Below are 16,605 nucleotides of genomic sequence, written 5' to 3'. Positions count from 1 at the left end.
GCCAGAAAAGGCAAATCTGCAGGTAAAAAAATTACTTTTATTTCTCATTTAAAATTTTTAAGTTAACTGACTGCTTAAAGCAAAAGTGGTTAGCAACATACTGCCAGGTTTATAACATACATAGAAATAAAACATTTGATTACAATAGCACAAAGGATGGAGGGGAGAAAGAAGTATAAGATTTCGGGTTCTTATATTATATGTAAAATGATATGCTATTTAAAAGTAAATGATGATAAGTTGAAATTTACTTTGGTAAACTCCAAAGAACTAGTTTTAAAAAGAGAACATAATAAGCCAATAGTAGGATAAGTTAGAATACTAAAAATATATACAAGAAGGCAAAGAAAGAAGGGAAAAAGAAAATACAACAGATGGGACAATAGGAAACAATAGCAATATGGATTTAAACCCAATCATGTCACCAATTACATTAAATATAAATGGTCTAAACCGTGCAGAACGCCATGACAGGTACTGAAGGATAATTTAGTGGCTGAAACTGATCTTTGTGTCCTTGTGAGAGTTAGGATCCAATGGTGGAGATAAAAAGTATGGGTGTGGGTATGTGTGCCCCCACATACATACATGCAAAAATAAAATTACAAGTTGTGATTAAGTGTTGTGAAGGTAATAAAGGAGGTATAATGATAGAGAAAACCTGACAAGGCCCTACTGATATAAGCCGATCAGGGATGGCCACTCTGAGGGAAAAACATCAAATATGAAAATTTTTCAGCAGTGGACCTCCTTCAGAAGAATTAATCTTTATGCTTAACCTCAAAAAGGAAAAGACTGTGCTTGCTTCGGCAGCACATATACTAAAATTTAAACATTACAGAGAAGATTAGCACAGCCCCTGCACAAGGATGACATGCAAATTCGAGAAGTGTTAAAAAAAATTAAAAAGGAAAGTTAATTAAAATCAAACTCTGGCTGACCAGGGTTAGAGCATCAGACTCCTACCCACCTGGTCCTTCCACTTGCCTGAGGAGATTCGCAAAGAACCCCTGAAATACCCGTAGGGCTCCAAGAAATACTGAAGTTGATAATCACATTCTATAGAAGAGTTTTGAGCAGGAACTTGATTAATTAGGTAAAGAATGGACTTGAGAACACAACAGAAGTCAGTGGGTATTTAAACTGCTAAGGTGAGAAATAACTTTAAAAGTGAAAAATATACTTAGAATAATTTGGGAAAAGGCAATAAGGATGGATGGGAAGAGACAGATTCCAATTTTTCCTAATACACACTTTTTTTTTGTAATCCTCACCCTAGGATATGTTTTTATTGATTTTTTTTTAGAGGGAGAGAGAGAGAGAAACATTGACCAGTTGCCTCCCACGCGCCCCCTGACCGGGGATCGAACTGGCAAGCTAGGTATGTGCCCTGACAGGGAACAGAATCCACAACCTTTTGGTGTATAGGACGAGGCTCCAACCAACTGAGCCACCCAGCCAGGGTGTAATACATACTTCTTGATTTGGTGGCTGATAGGATAGGGTAAAAAAAGTAAAGCTGAAATACTCAAAAGTGACCCTTAGGCTTAGGTGATTGCATGGACGGTGGTACTAAAAATATCTAGGCCACACAGGAAAGAGTGCTGGGTGTACAGTACAGGAGGGTGCCAGATCCAGAGATGAGGGGAGGCCACGGGGACAGCCAGCCAAGCCCACAGGCTTCCAGCTGTCTTCTCTGTCGATGAGGGGAAAACTGAATTCCTTATTTTCAAGTACTTACTAGCCAACAATAACCACAAATTAATGGCTTCGGCTGCACTAAAGAGAAATAAAACAACAAAAAAGAGACACTAATTCAAATCCAGCACGGTGAAAGAACACATGAAATAAACAAGTGAGCAATGAGGGGAATCTGCTCCTGAAACACCTGAGCCAGAATTCCACCTAGGCTTCTGGATAGGAAGGTTTCAGGTCATGTTCAAATTAACTGCTTATTCCAGAAGTACATATCAAGTTCCTGAATGAATGGTAATAGCTACAAAAGGGTAAGTTTCATACAAATGTCACAGATTGGACCAATGCACCAATATATTCACAAATTAGCAACATAAAACAATAGAGAAGCATTTTAACTAAGCTCTATATTGTAGGAGTGGTTACCTATGCAGCAATTCTATTATTTCTATACGCCGTAAGGTACAATTACTGTTATCTTCCTGACATAGGGTATTTATTAATAGCCCAATTATTCCTAGTTTTTGGTTTAAGTTCTTTTTATATATTTCACACATAAAATAAAAATTGCTTCCTGTGCTTTAAAATGAAGCAGTCCACACCCTGTAATCATACTTCCTTCTTTGCCCTAACAAGCCATACCAATCTGATATCACTTGGCCCAGTACTATGACACTTATTTCTTGAATGAAAATATATATATACTCTGTTTCTGAATATACTTACATTGATTGAGATTCCAGAAATTGTTTAATTGTGAAATAATTTTTGAAGCTACTGCTAAAAAAAACAAATCCAGATTTAAATTTTTCTATTCAAAAGGCTACTAGTTATTAGACTTGTATTTTTACAACACACAAATGTATATTCATCACCTGCAAAGAACCCAGATTGTTAATACTAAGGTACTTTCACTGTCAATATACATTATACAGATGTATTAGGAAGAAAGGGGAAAGTGCATTACTGGGAAATTATAGGTAAAATTCTATGAAACATGAACAGGATGAACATAAAGTATGTTGTCCAAAGCAGGACGTTTTTGAGCATGAAAATAGGAACTATTAACTCGCCAGTACAGAGATGTAAACTGTGAACTGTCCAGGGTCTATGAGGACTTACAGTCAGCTTATCTATGAAGCAGCCACCACAAGGTGAAGGCCCACTATTTCCTGCCAACACTTGCCTTTCTGAATTTTTTCTACATTGTCAGTAGCACAGTACGTTTTCCATCAACTGGAGGTTTTTATTGTTAGAGCCACCTTTGATAACATTCTTAAAAGTTTTAAAACAAAAGAGTCAGCAAAGCTGTAATAAAGTATAAGAGGAAGAGTCTAAATCAAAAAAGAAAAGGAAATGTCAGACTGCACAGGCAACTAAATGTAAAGACAAAAATCACACTTCGCAAGGAGAGTGCCAGCAGTGTTAGGAAGAGAAGATGAAAAGACTGTCCAGTAGAATTAAACGGGCCAGACTACACCACAGAAAAATGTTTATGCATAGCTAAACATAATCATAATGTACTGTATGAAAAGTAATTTGGAAGAACCTACTTTCATAACCTTAATGTTCTTTAAAGTCCCACTCTAAACCTAGTAAATCAGAACCCACTTTTTTTTTTTTTTTTTTTTTGGTAAGATCCCCGAGGTTATTGTTAAGCCCATTAAAGTTTAAGAAGAGCTATTTTAAATTACATTTCTAAAAATACTATCTTGCTTATGTCATTTTTAACACACATCTATACTTACTTAAAAACAGAGAGTAGGAAACTTCAGGGGCCTAAGAAATAATGAAGAGAAATTTTCTGTATTCCTTGTAAGAACTTTCTAGAGTTTTCTGAAGTTTCTCCATTCTGTAGACTAGAAATATATACCAGCTTATACTTCTTGAGAGCAGTCTAAGAAGTAATCAGACAGCTTACCTAATCTTAAATCACTCTTTAGAAACAGAGAAATCTATCAAAAGTTTAAGTGAAAGAAGACTTTAGAACTTAGGTAAGGTGATAAAAATTCACATCTCTAATATTTACAGTTATTTTAGATTACTGTTTATCTTTAATAGTTTAAATGAATAAAGCAATGATGGAATGTCTGCTTTACTGACAGACTTCAGAAAAATGTAATTAATTCCAAAAGACAGACAGACTGATCCTCATCTTGATTGCCATCTTCCTACAAAGAATCACCTGATTGTCTAGGTTACCTTTATAGCTAATTCATTCTTTTAAATAAATAAAAAATGAGTAGGCTTAATAAATTGGAAGGATGGGGTGATAAAGATGGGGGGAAGGTATAGGTATAGCCAAGTGGACAATGAGCTCCAGCGAGGAAAGCTGTATAAACAGGATTCATAAAAGCAACCATCTCAGAATTCCACATCAGGATATTAAGGGCATAAAGAGAATGTGATAAGCCAACAATTATCTTTAAAGAACAAACCATCTGGCCTTCTACAGTCACAGAACTACAGATTTTTAAAAATGGAGATACATTAAATATCACATAACACAATCCCTTAACTTTAGATGAGATGACTGAAGCCCATAGAGGATAAGTGACATAGTTGGATCCCAAGTCAAATCAATAAATATTTATTGAACACCCACTACAGATAAAACACTATTCCAAGGGTTATAGAAAATACAAGTAAGAATAATATTGGACCCCTTCTTCAAAACTCCCATTCCTTATTTCCCAGGTTAAGTTACATGCGTGTAGCTCTCTGATGTTAGCAATATTCTCCATATTCTAACTTAGTGGTTGGAACACTTTGGCCCTCGGGCCAAATCTGGCTCATCGCCTGCTTTTGTAAACAGAGCTGTGCTGGGCCAAGGCCACACATACATTCAAGTATCATCTAGGCTCTTTTTGCTCTACGAAGTCAGAGCTGAGTAGCTGTGACAGAGACTCGTGGCATGTAAAGCCTAAAATATTTACTATCTGGCCCTTTACAGAAAATGTTTGCCAACCTCTCTTCTAGATCATCGTTTGATCAACTTGCGGGTTGTTTTTTCCTTTTTTCATTTGTAACAAATGGGAGGCTGGTTTTGCCTCAGGAACCACTGCCCACTGGGCAATGTGCTAGATGGTTATGAAGGAAAAGTCAGTGGGCTAAATATGGCAACTGACAGCAGCTCTCAGTAACAAGTAAAAACTTGTTCTGGCATATAAAGGACAAGAACCAAATGACACAGAACTCTAACATCCAACAAACATTTACTAACTGCTCACTAAGTGCCTGCCATTGGGCTTGGGCTCTGGGGAGATCCACATAAATAAGACCAACTCAGTTCACAAAGAACTCACTCTCTGGTGAAAGAAACAACACTTTTCTATTAAATGGAATAGGAGAAGCTTGTAGACTGAGTCAGAGTCCTGACAAGGGAATAATGAACTGAGGCTGGGGGGAGACAAACTATTCAAACCCACGAACAGTCACACAGAGACCCCTGCCCCCTGCACAGTTCCAGTTCCAGGGAGTCACCAGCACTGCAGCGGGTAACTATCTATAGTTGCCTCAACCCAAAGGCCACTATTTGTACATGGGTGGAATTAACTTTTGGACTGTATGTTGCTTCCTGAATTTCTTTTATAGCACATTTTTGTTTAACCTTTCTCGGATATTCCTTTAGTTACATGTTAATGTACACTTAGCTTTAGTCATCTTAACCTATTTTACCATGTTTTCCACCCTCGCCTCTATAATTTTCTTTAGCATCTTCCAACATAGATATTATTTTATCCTGTTATTCATCTTTTTACACTTTCATTATTTCAGTATGTTGTGACTAAAATTTAGTTGTGTATTTTTCTTATCCCCCTTTCTTGTTTTCTTTTGGAACCCTCACCCGAGGGTATTTCCCATTGCTTCTCAGAGAGAGTGGAAGGGGGAGAGGGACATCAACGTGAAGGAAACACATCGACTGGCTGCCTCCTGCTCTCGCCCGATGGGGCGGAGCCTGCAACCGAGGTAAGTGCCCTTGGCCGGAATGGAACCCGGGACCCTTCAATCTGCTGGCCAACGCTCCAACCACTGAGCCAAACTGGCCAGGGCTATCCCCCTTTTCCCAACTATTTTATCTTAGATAAATAGTTGCTTCCTTCCTTTTGCTTCTTAAGTGAGAATAACAGGGGTAATTATCGAAATAGTCACCAGAAAGGTATGGTCACTAAAAATTAGAACATGCCCCGCCTCAGAGTGGAGGTCCTGGGGGTCCCGGTGTGCTTAGGATTCACCCTTTAGATGATGAAACCAGGGTGGTTCAAAAGGATCATGGGGTAGGGGCAGAAGGACTGAAGCAGCAGGAGCGCTTGTGGGAGGAGAGGGAGCAGTAGCTAAATACCAACTGATAGGGGGAATTCTAATCTTTTAACAACCAGCATCAGGATACTAGCACATACTGGATAAATATCAGTCCTGTGATTAGGAAACAGCAGAGTAAGTGGGATAGAAAGAAAGCTATTCCACGCCTCTTAAAAAGAGAGACAGATGCATCTTTATTTCAATTAGTTTCTTGCAAGTCCTTTTCAAATGTCAAAGTAATCATCCTGACCCTAACTCGAGCCATACTTAACTGCCCCAATTTTTAAAAATATATATCCATGTAACTTTAGGAGAGAGTCTAAAATGTTTCTTCTTAAGAAGTGTTAGGCTAACTTTAAAAATAGCCAAGGGAAATTACTAAAGTAATAACTGCTGTACTAACTTCTAAAAACCTTTGTATCTGAATCTCACAATCATTTGGCAGTCGTTTATCTGGAAGAGCAAACAGTGTGGACAAAGAAGGAAGCACAGGAAAAGGTGGTAGAATTCAAGTTCCCGTGGACTCTTACGTAGCTCTAAATCATTTGCTAAAACTTTTTTGAATTATGCACAATAGAAGACCTAGACCCAGATTCCTAGAATATTTTCTATGATACAATGCTCCAAGGATAAATTCTAGTTAAATTTGATTCATCTACATCCAAGTCAAAATTCCAAAAGGTTTTGCAAACAACAGACACCCAAGTATTAAACTATGTGTCAATTTTGCAGCCATATTTTAATAATCTTAAAAAGAATGCTACAAAGGAGATACCATTCATAGGTGAGGTCAACTGGTCTGGAGAGATTAAGTAGCCTGTTCAAGGACACACAACTAGTTACTGGCAGAGCTCAGCTCAGTCTCGATCAAAGGCCCACAACATTCCTTCCTCAATACTTCACTGCCTCCCATCACGCCTAGGTCTTCCCAGTATCTCTCCTCTATCATGAGAATTCCCACAGATTCTGAGAAGGCATGTATATAACAACCCAACAGGGCTCCTCCTACATCCTCAATAATAACAGCCTGAAAAATACTCTAAAGGCCCTCTTATGTAAGAAAACCTCTGTGATTTGATGACATTTGGAAAGTCCAACACTTCCAAATCTCATTTGTATAAGCAAGGAGAATTATTAAACCCCTTCATACATGGTACAAGGTATCATTTGGGTCAGGCCAGAAATTCCCTAGCAGACTGATTATTATTTGGAGCTCAGGTTCTTCTAGGGCATCGCCCTGCCTAACAACCTTTTATTTATCACATTTGAATTCCAAATGATTTTCCATCTCCTTTGGTCTGTAATCACTACACGCATTTGAAGTGTCAGGAGAAAAACCTACATGTTCTCCCAGGACCCTCTCTAAACTCTCTATTAATAATCCAGTCTTTAAAAAAATAATAATAATTCAGTCTTTGATGAAGACTCAAATAACTCCTTATCCATCTCATTCCCTTCTGAAAAGAAACTGGACTGCTTTGCTATTCCTCTACCCAATACATAATGTAGCAAACAAAAAATGAGCTCTTTGGAAGTGCAAAATCTAACCACTGAGGGCAATGGTTCTGCAAAAAACAAAACTGAAAAGATCGCTTACTTAAAAAATCTTAATAACAATTAGCACTCCCTTTTCTTTCCTAGTCAAATGTAGACAGCAGACTTTAAAGCTCAACCAAAAGGCTTTTGGAATTTTTAACAAGTGCTACATTTTGGGTTGTCCTGGCTAGTGAGCTGTCCTGAATGTCTCAGGAGGGGTATACCAGTGTACTATTAAATGTTTATAACCCATGGAGTCATTAACACTGTAATGAAATGGAAATGATACCTCAATGTGCATCTCTTAAACGTTTTTTGTAAAAGTCATGTGAAACAGCTATTCCCTTAATCAGCTTATCTAACCAGTGTTATAAAAATAATTATCAACTGTTCATTAAAGTGAAACAGAGTCTCAAAGAGTAATGCTTAATATATATAGAAATTAAAGTTGTCTATGAAAATATAGCTCTTATTAAAATGAAAACACCCCAAAAGGTGTATGTTCTTTAATGAACAACTGACCTTGGTACATACAACTAGGTTTTTTAAAAAAAAAACTGTTTAGGTTTGATTCCCGGTCAAGGGCATGTACCTGGGTTGCAGGTTCACTCCCTGCCCCTGGTCGGGGTGTATATGGGAGGCAACCAGTTGATGTATCTCTCTCACATCGATGTTTCTCTCTTTCTGTCATTCTCCCTCTTCCTCCCTTCTACTCTCTATGAAAAAGCAATAGAAAAAATATCCTCAGGTGAGGATTCACAAAAATGATGATAGATAGATAAAATTTATACATGGAGATTCAAAAACATCAGCACTGCAATGAGATGTAGTAGAAAGAGCAAATGCCTGACTTTAAAACAATGGCATGATTAGTAGCCACTTAGTAGCCCCAAACCTCAAATAATTTGGTGAAAGCCTCTCTGAACTTTTAAAACTTTGTATAAAAACTTATCTCACTCAGTTTTCAAGACAACTTAGATAACATTTGCTCATTCAACCAATACTCACTGAGCAACTATTCTGTTCTAAGGCCTGGAACACATCAGTAGACAGAGCCAAGTCCATGGTCACCTTATATTCTACTTGAGGGGGTAAAGGAGATTGGAATGCACTCAATAGGTGCAAATTATACCATTTCAGTTACTGATAAAACAAAACAAGAAAATAGTGCCCAGAATACAGAGGGTGCTCAGAAATTTCTTTCATCCTTAATGTTGATATACAGAGTGGGGCAAAAGTAGGTAGACAGTTGTTCATATAGAAAATAATACAATAATTAATAAATAATAATACAAGAATAAACACTGTGTTTCATGTACTCTCAACTGTAAGCCTACTTTTGCCCCACCCTGTATACTTAGTTCTGTTCAATATATCATTATCTCTGGTCTTGGTGAATTATAATAATAAATCTTTCATTTACACTCACTTACTCTGGACTCCAAGCAGGGTGCACAACAAAATTAAGGTTGATTCCATGAAAATAAAAATAACCCAATCCTGAAGATACAAGTATGTCTTTGCAGCTGTCACAACGGAAGCCGGTGGAAACACACGGCCTGATTCTCAGGGTATGGCTCATGACCATGCTAACGTTCACTGTTCTTCAAAGGTCAGACAACACTGTGGTAATCAGTGAAGGGCATCTTCTCTCCAACAACTTTTGTGTCTGAGGCTAGATATTCTTTGTGCCAAGTCTACTAATATCTATCAGTGAAATCAGTCATTGATCACATGACCATGATTCCACACAAAAGTACGAAGACTTAAGCAGCTTATGAATGAGGTTACGTAACAAATACATGAGCCTTGATTCCTTCTTCTTAAGACGCAGGAAGAGCAAATGACTTACTTCTTAACAAAACTGCAACACCATACAATTTTGTTACAAATTACACACTGTTAATCAAATACCTTCATTAACGTAGAAATGGGGGGCGGGGAGGAAATCAATAAGTCCACTAAAGGTTTTAACTTAAAATATAAAATCCAAGTTTATTCCCTAGCCTTTTAATGTAGTGCCAAGTACTTATCTCTTATGGTGAATTTGCTAATTGTTTTCTTGCCTAAAACCCAACCCTTGTACATCATCTACGATTTCCAATTTCAATTTCTTCAAAGAGGAGAGGGAAACTGAAGGTATCTGGGGGCAAAATCCTCCAATCACGTACACTTCTATGGCCTACACGCAATTCAAAAGCAATTTTTTTTTAGGAATTCACTTGTATGGAGTTTGATCCAAGTAGTCAACTTTGTTTACACCATAACAGCTCTTTCTTTTCAGTCTCGTACTTTACTGAATTATGCAATATCTAATTAAATTATATGATCACAATTACAAGTATAATGGGCCTAAACCAGTTTGGTTTAAAACACAACCAACTCTTGGTAAACACACAACTCAACCTGGTGGAAGCTGAAATGGTGGCAGAGGATTTGAACAGTTGTATAATAGGTATTTGTTAATTAATATATTCTACAGAGACATAGAGAATTTCTGATAAATCCAGTGGCTTGCTTGAGAATTTCCATAAAATTTAAAACTATTAAGTTATTTAATATTTAGAGAAAGTTAAAAAAAAAATTTAATTATCAGAAGCAAAGAAAAATGTTTTTCAAAATATCAATCCTTGCAAATACCTCAAAATTCTACACATATTTTTGTTAAAGAAACCACAAGCATCTATAAATACTTCTGGAGTTAAAAGTAACAGTAAATTTCTATAGATTGCAAACTAACGTATTCCCAGTTGATCCTTTATCAATCCACATAACTTTAAATTTTGAATTAACAGTTAAAGAAGTTGGAAACAATTTGTCTAAAGTACACAACGGTTTCTATAAAAGAGTAGCTCCTTCTTTGCATTCCAGATATGAAATATCTTCATAATTTTGATTTCCCCTTTCATTAATTCAACAAAACTGTAACACCCTTTAGAAGAACTGTACCAAGTTGTATTTGCATGACTTCTGACTAAACCACTGTATCTCTATCCCAGCACCACAAGTAATCAGGAAGTAAAATTCATTCATGCTGAGTTGCAAGTAACCAGTCTATAGTGGAACGAACCCTGTGGGTTCTCTTTTTACATACAATATCACTTTAGTATCAAATCTTGAGATTCAAGAAAAAGACTCTGATCAGCAAACTGAAATTTAAGACCCAGAATCATTAAAACCAAATCTCTACAGAAATTGCCAAAGAAGTCCTTTAACTTAATTTTAATAGTCATTCCCTAAAGTTAAATTTTATTTTTGGAGAGAACCAGGCAAGATTATTCCACAAAGAACCCAAAGCCTCTGAAGTTTCACACAACAGATTCTTTAGTACTCCATGATTTTGTTTTGTTTTGAAGTGACTGGTAAAAAGGTAGATACTATGGAAAATTCTTAATCATTAATTGAGTACTTATGTGAAAATTAATATAAATTACAGAATCCAATTATTACATTTTATAACATGTATGCTATACTCAAAAATGTGTAAGATAGTTTTTTGTTTTTTTTTAATAAAAGGTGCCATATTAAACTAATGTGCATAGCATATTACATTTAAACACCAAGTCCAACCACACAGGCTGTGGTAAAGAAAATAATTCAAGACTGAAAGTTAAAGGTATAGTAAGTATTTAATAACTTAAATAACTGCACATATATTCACATTTTTTCACTTATGCATACATGCACTATTGAACACAAAACTAAGTGCTGAAGGATATCCAGTTTTAACTGAAATTAAGAGGTACTAACTCCTCAGTGGCCTCACTTCCACTTCATCCATTCAAATGAGTGAATGGTATTTAAAAAAAAACCACTTCTAATACCAATACATTATGGATATCAATATATATTTCTTTTTAAAACTTAAAAGCTCCTTCTCCTTTCTTTTACGTAAACAGGGACACTCATCTTCTGCCCTGAGGGTTTAAATTGAGAAGCTTTTTAGAGGTAAGTTAGCATTGTCTATCAAAATTTTAAATGCACATAGACATTTACATTAAGAAGCAATCATACAAAGGTATAATGTGATATATAAATGGATATTTATTTTTAATAACTAAAAAAGTCATTCTAAATGTTCATTAATAAGAGACTGATTGAATATATTACATCCACACAATGGAGTTCATTTTAAATTAATCAGAAAGATGTTTATGACGTATTAAATTAAAAAGCACATATCAGAACAGTTTGGATAGTAAACCTCACTTTTAAATTCTACAAATAAAAATGTATATGTGCTTATTAAAATATGCATAGAAAATAGGTATATCAAACTTGCAGAGGGTTTACAGAAACTCTTCTTTCTACTAAATGTTATATTAATTTATATGAGCAATTATTTATTCCCCCCCCCAAAAAAAATTTATAATCATATAGAATATTTTAAAGTGTTTTAGTCAAAAATTTTAAAATTTACAGCATTTTTCCATCTTCTTCCTAAAGGAGTTTCCTTTCTTTTAATATTTGCTATTTACTATATGCAAAACTGATTTTTCTTCTAACAGAATGAGTATCATTTGCTCAAACTTTAAAAGGCACTAAATTTAACTTTGCAGGATTATATGAAATAAAGGTACTGTGACACAAAATAATCATGATGAGACTGAAAGATGTGACTTTTTTTATATTTCACCCCAAATATTTGCCATCCTTAGAACAAAAGAATGGGGCATATTTTCAAAACAAAATATACACGGTTTCTATGGTGAAAGATAAAACTCAGTATCTTCTTTTTTCATTTACATAGTCTTTGGGTTATAACATTTTTTCAATAAGTCTAACATATTCTCCAAAGATCATCAAATTGTAGACATCAGTAATAGCTTTATCTTGGTTTATAGCATCAATATTTCTCCACATAAACTCAAAGCAAAAATTTGATAGTAAAAAAAATTTAGACCAACTACATATTTACTGTATTACACACTTATAATATTTAAACTTGACTGTCAAAACAAAGATTTTTGCTCACTAGAATTCATACTTGTAAAAATATTTTTTTCCTAAAACATTTTTTAAATAACCCATTTTACTTTACCGAGTTGTTGATGGTGCTGTCTGTCATAATTACTATGACAGACAGTGATTCCATCTTCCTCATCTAAAGTCTTCTCTGATGAAAGCAAGCTAAGACGTTTCATCTTCAGTAATCTCGGGGAACCTTCCTGCAAATCATCTCTAGCTTCCAAAACCACATCTCTCGAAAGAATGGGAGGAACAACTCTTTTTAAAAAGTCCATTATAAGGTTCTTCTACATTACTAGACCTACGAGCACACTGAAAGGCGCCTATACCAATTTCCTTGATGAGAGGATAAGGTACACTATGTATGTCAAAGAGCAGAGACACGTCATGTGAGTTTAGGTGGTGCTTAAACACCAGTAGGTCAAGTGCCAGCTGTTTTGAAGCTGATTTTTAGGACATTTGCTGTTCATACTGATAACAAACCAAAGAGCTATCAACCCTGAAACGGCACTTCATATGTACATATACTTGTTCATCTACAATGGGTGTTAACAGCAATACTCAGGCCATAAAATGTTTAGCATCTGTCTAGTTTAACATTTAGTCTTTGAAAACTTACACTGTGATAATGTTAAGACAAGTTTACTTTGGTTTGAGGTGTTTTGTCCTTTTAAATAAACTTACAGGTGAAGTGTAAAACAAACTTGTATTCAAAAGATTATTCTTATCATTCTAAAAATTCACCAACAGACCTCAGGAACATCAAGTCTCACAGGACTACAGGAGTGTGTATGAACTTGATCCATGAAAGCAGTATTGTATTATGAACATTCCAATGTTCTTTTAAAACAAAAACAGTCCTCATCACAATCAATTGCAATTAACAATAGTAGCAATGGAAACCCTGGCATGAATTGTCAAAAAATAGTAATAATAAGTGATAATTTATGATATATGGATCTAAAAATATATATTTAAAGTATAATTATTTAATTAAACCCAGCAATCAACCGTACATAATTTATTTCCCAATAACTGAGCATTCTACTAACTATTTTTAAATAGCTAAAGTAGCTGATCCTATTGCCTAATATAATCCAGAAGCATGACAAAATACCGCAGTGGAAGGTGCCTACGTAAGACTGCAAACTGAAATACCTTCTTTCTCCCTTCCTTCGCCTGCCCTCTGGTGGGGATATTAAGTGAGCAAGAAGGAAATGAAAAACCAGAGAGAACAGATAAGGTGCAAACTCCTAAGTAATCAAATTATAACTTTGAGGATATATGTTTTAACAAGAAAACAAATCTCATTCACTTAGTGAAGCACAAGCACAATCTCATTTTTCTCAACATGAAGGAAATGATTTACATCTTTTAAAAGATGAAGCATAAAACTGCTTATATACATCTCAGGAAAAATTATAATGAAAAAACAACATATTTCTGGTTCTGAATTAGTGAGTTTTTAATCCTCACTTTTCTACTACATTAATTATAAAGTTGAGTTTTGTTTTTTTTTAAATATATATATTTACTGATTTCAAAGAGAGGAAGGGAGAGGGAGAGACAGAGATAGAAACACCAATGATGAAAGAGAGTCACTGATCGGCTGCCTCCTGCACGCCCCCCACTGGGGATGGAGCCTTCGACCCGGGCACGTGCCCTGACCGGGAATCAAACTGTGATCTCCTGGATCCTAGGTCGATGCTCAGCTACTGAGCCATACCAGCAGGGCTAAAGTCGATTATTCTTTATTTCACTATTTAAAAGGTATTAATTGAAGGTCCTCTATATGTAAAGCACTAATATAGTATTAAGATTCAGAGAAAAGTTAGAGGATTTATTAATGCAAATCCTGCCTCAGGGAATCCTATAGTGAAAAGGAGGGAAACACAAGGAAGTCGAGTATAGGGCTTAAATTTCTTGCCTTAAAGCAGGAATGTATTTACCAGGTACAATGACTTTTAAAAAACACTCCTAAGATATTTTCTCTTAACCCTTGAACATGAAGGATAACTCCTATCTGATCAGTGTGTTCCCTACACACAGAAGGAACAACCAGTTAGGAACCGTAATTTGTATCCCTTAATAGCCTAGAAGGTATCACTGTGTCTTCTAGGGTTTCTTTTTTCCTCTTTATGGATGTAATCTCATGTCCTTTAACACTTATGTTTGTGGCTTTCTTCAGGCCCCTCTGCAGGTCTCCCTTATCTATGAAGCCCAGAAACATAATGCTGATTGCAGAGGGCAAGTTACCTTCATGCCTGTTCATGATATACAAGGACCACCTGGGTCACTATTAACCTCACTGTGCTAAACTGCACTTTCTACTGGGAAAACGAAGGCAAGGGTTAGGTGTCACTGAAGGAACCACAAGATTTTTCTCAGATTTCCTTCATTCGACAAATATTTGCTGAGCAGCTTCTATCATGGCCTGTGCAAGACGCTACGGCATTGAGGATATGTCTCTCTCCCCAAGAACCTTCTACTCGTGAAGGGAAAGAAACTCTCAAGACAAGACTCCCTGCAGGGTTGGCCAAGGCTTTGCTGAGCCTGCCCTGCAGTTCAATTTCCTCTGCCAAACCTGCTCCTACACTACCTCTCTTAACAGATGCTGAGCCCTAATAATAAACCCTGGAAGCCAAACTCCTTTTCAGGATCAACTTTCGGAGGATCCACCCTGAGACATACAGCAAGGAGAAAGCATGGTATTCCGGTGACAAAACTGTATCCATTACTAGCTGAATCTACAAGGAGGAAATGCCCTAAAGCCTTGTTTGCATGTTGATATTTCTAAGATAATGGGTTGATTATCACAACTTTGAAATCCAGCTATAATATAGTTACAGGATTAAGAAATTATAATAGAAGGTAGTAGCTCATATACAGCATTTACACTGCGTTTTAAATCTCGTAGTCACTATTTAGCCTTTAGAATATTTATTATAATCTTACCGTAGAACTCAAGGCAGTAATTTCTTGGTAACTTGGATCATCTAATCCTGACTGTGGGACTCTTGAGCAGTTTTGAGAATTAAGCATTTAGATGTTAATCATCCAAGATGCAAATAAATGGCTTCAGCTCTGAAGAAAAAACAAAATACAAGATTTATAGATCAGATATGCTTATAATAAGTACCTCTGCGTGTTGCTCATATCTATCCTTACTTCTGAATACATTACACAGCAATGTCGCCTAGCGCTGCAGTTATCCTCTTTCAACAGTGATGCGTTACACCATCACTGAATTTTTATTTTGAAAAATTTCAAAATAATGCAAAATTGAGAATAGTATAATGAACCTACCATTATTAACTCATGGCAAATCATGTTTCATTTATATCCCCACCTACCCCCAACCTCTATCCCACCACTCTGGGTTATTATGAATCAAATTCCAGACATTTTACAACTTCATCTGTAAATAATTCTGTATGCATCTAAGACAAAGATTTGCTTTTAAAACATAATCCAATATCATTATAATATCTATAACAAGTGAATAATAATTTCTTTATAACATCAACTACCAATCAATGCTCAAAATTCCCCAACTGTCTCATAAGTGGTTTTTAAACATTTGTTCTAATCTAGATCTAAACAAAATCCATATAGACAATTGTTACGGTGTCCTTTAAATCCCTTTTAATTTATAGTCCCCCCCTTCCTTTCTTCTCTTTGCAGTGACAAGTAATGCTTTTACTAGACAATGATTAAACTAATACATCAAAACCTTATTCAGTAATACATTTAATATTTTTATTTTACTCACTAAAATAAACAGATTTGCAAATACAGTTCATGTAGCCCCTGGGCATAATATTTATCCCATCTACAGAAAATGTTTGAGATACATATTTTTCAAAGTGCAGTTATAATAACCATAAGGAGGTCATGGATTATGAACTACTGTACCATAGCTGCAATAATTTGATGATTACTAAGAATGAAATGATCACAGGGAATTATCCTTTTACCATATAAGGACTCACACATGTTTTTGTGCACATTCCATGTTTTTATTACCATTAAAGGTCTTGGCATTTTTCCACTTAAATAGACCACATTTTAAAACTCGCATTGAAACTCAAATTAACTTCATTT

General features: G+C 35.7%; 1 protein-coding gene and 1 non-coding gene across 5 annotated transcripts in view; one reads left to right on the top strand and one right to left on the bottom strand.

The window, feature by feature from the left end:
• The window catches only part of FRYL (FRY like transcription coactivator), a 231,489-nt gene that overhangs the window by 154,761 nt on the left and 60,123 nt on the right, over window positions 1-16,605 (bottom strand). For 2 of the 4 annotated variants that reach the window (XM_016206950.2, XM_016206959.2), the window contains exon 2: window positions 15,457-15,585. The exons of 1 other annotated variant lie outside the window; for it this stretch is intronic. Coding sequence is in view for 1 of the 3 variants with exons in the window: in XM_087827575.1 (XP_087683701.1) it covers window positions 12,575-12,776 (202 nt within the window). In the remaining 2 variants the exon portion in view is untranslated. Of the gene's footprint in view, window positions 1-12,574; window positions 13,648-15,456; window positions 15,586-16,605 lie in introns of those variants that run through there. One more of the 4 variants, XM_087827575.1, reaches the window with a different exon arrangement.
• LOC148094503 (U6 spliceosomal RNA) lies at window positions 798-904 on the top strand. Its single transcript, XR_015713696.1, has one exon. It is a non-coding gene; the product is annotated as a U6 spliceosomal RNA (small nuclear RNA).

The sequence above is a fragment of the Miniopterus natalensis genome, chromosome 1 (genome assembly GCF_054644295.1).
Source record: "Miniopterus natalensis isolate mMinNat1 chromosome 1, mMinNat1.hap1, whole genome shotgun sequence".
NCBI lineage: Eukaryota > Metazoa > Chordata > Mammalia > Chiroptera > Miniopteridae > Miniopterus > Miniopterus natalensis.
Note: the sequence above shows the minus strand (reverse complement) of the source record. Positions and strands in the feature narration are given on the sequence as shown.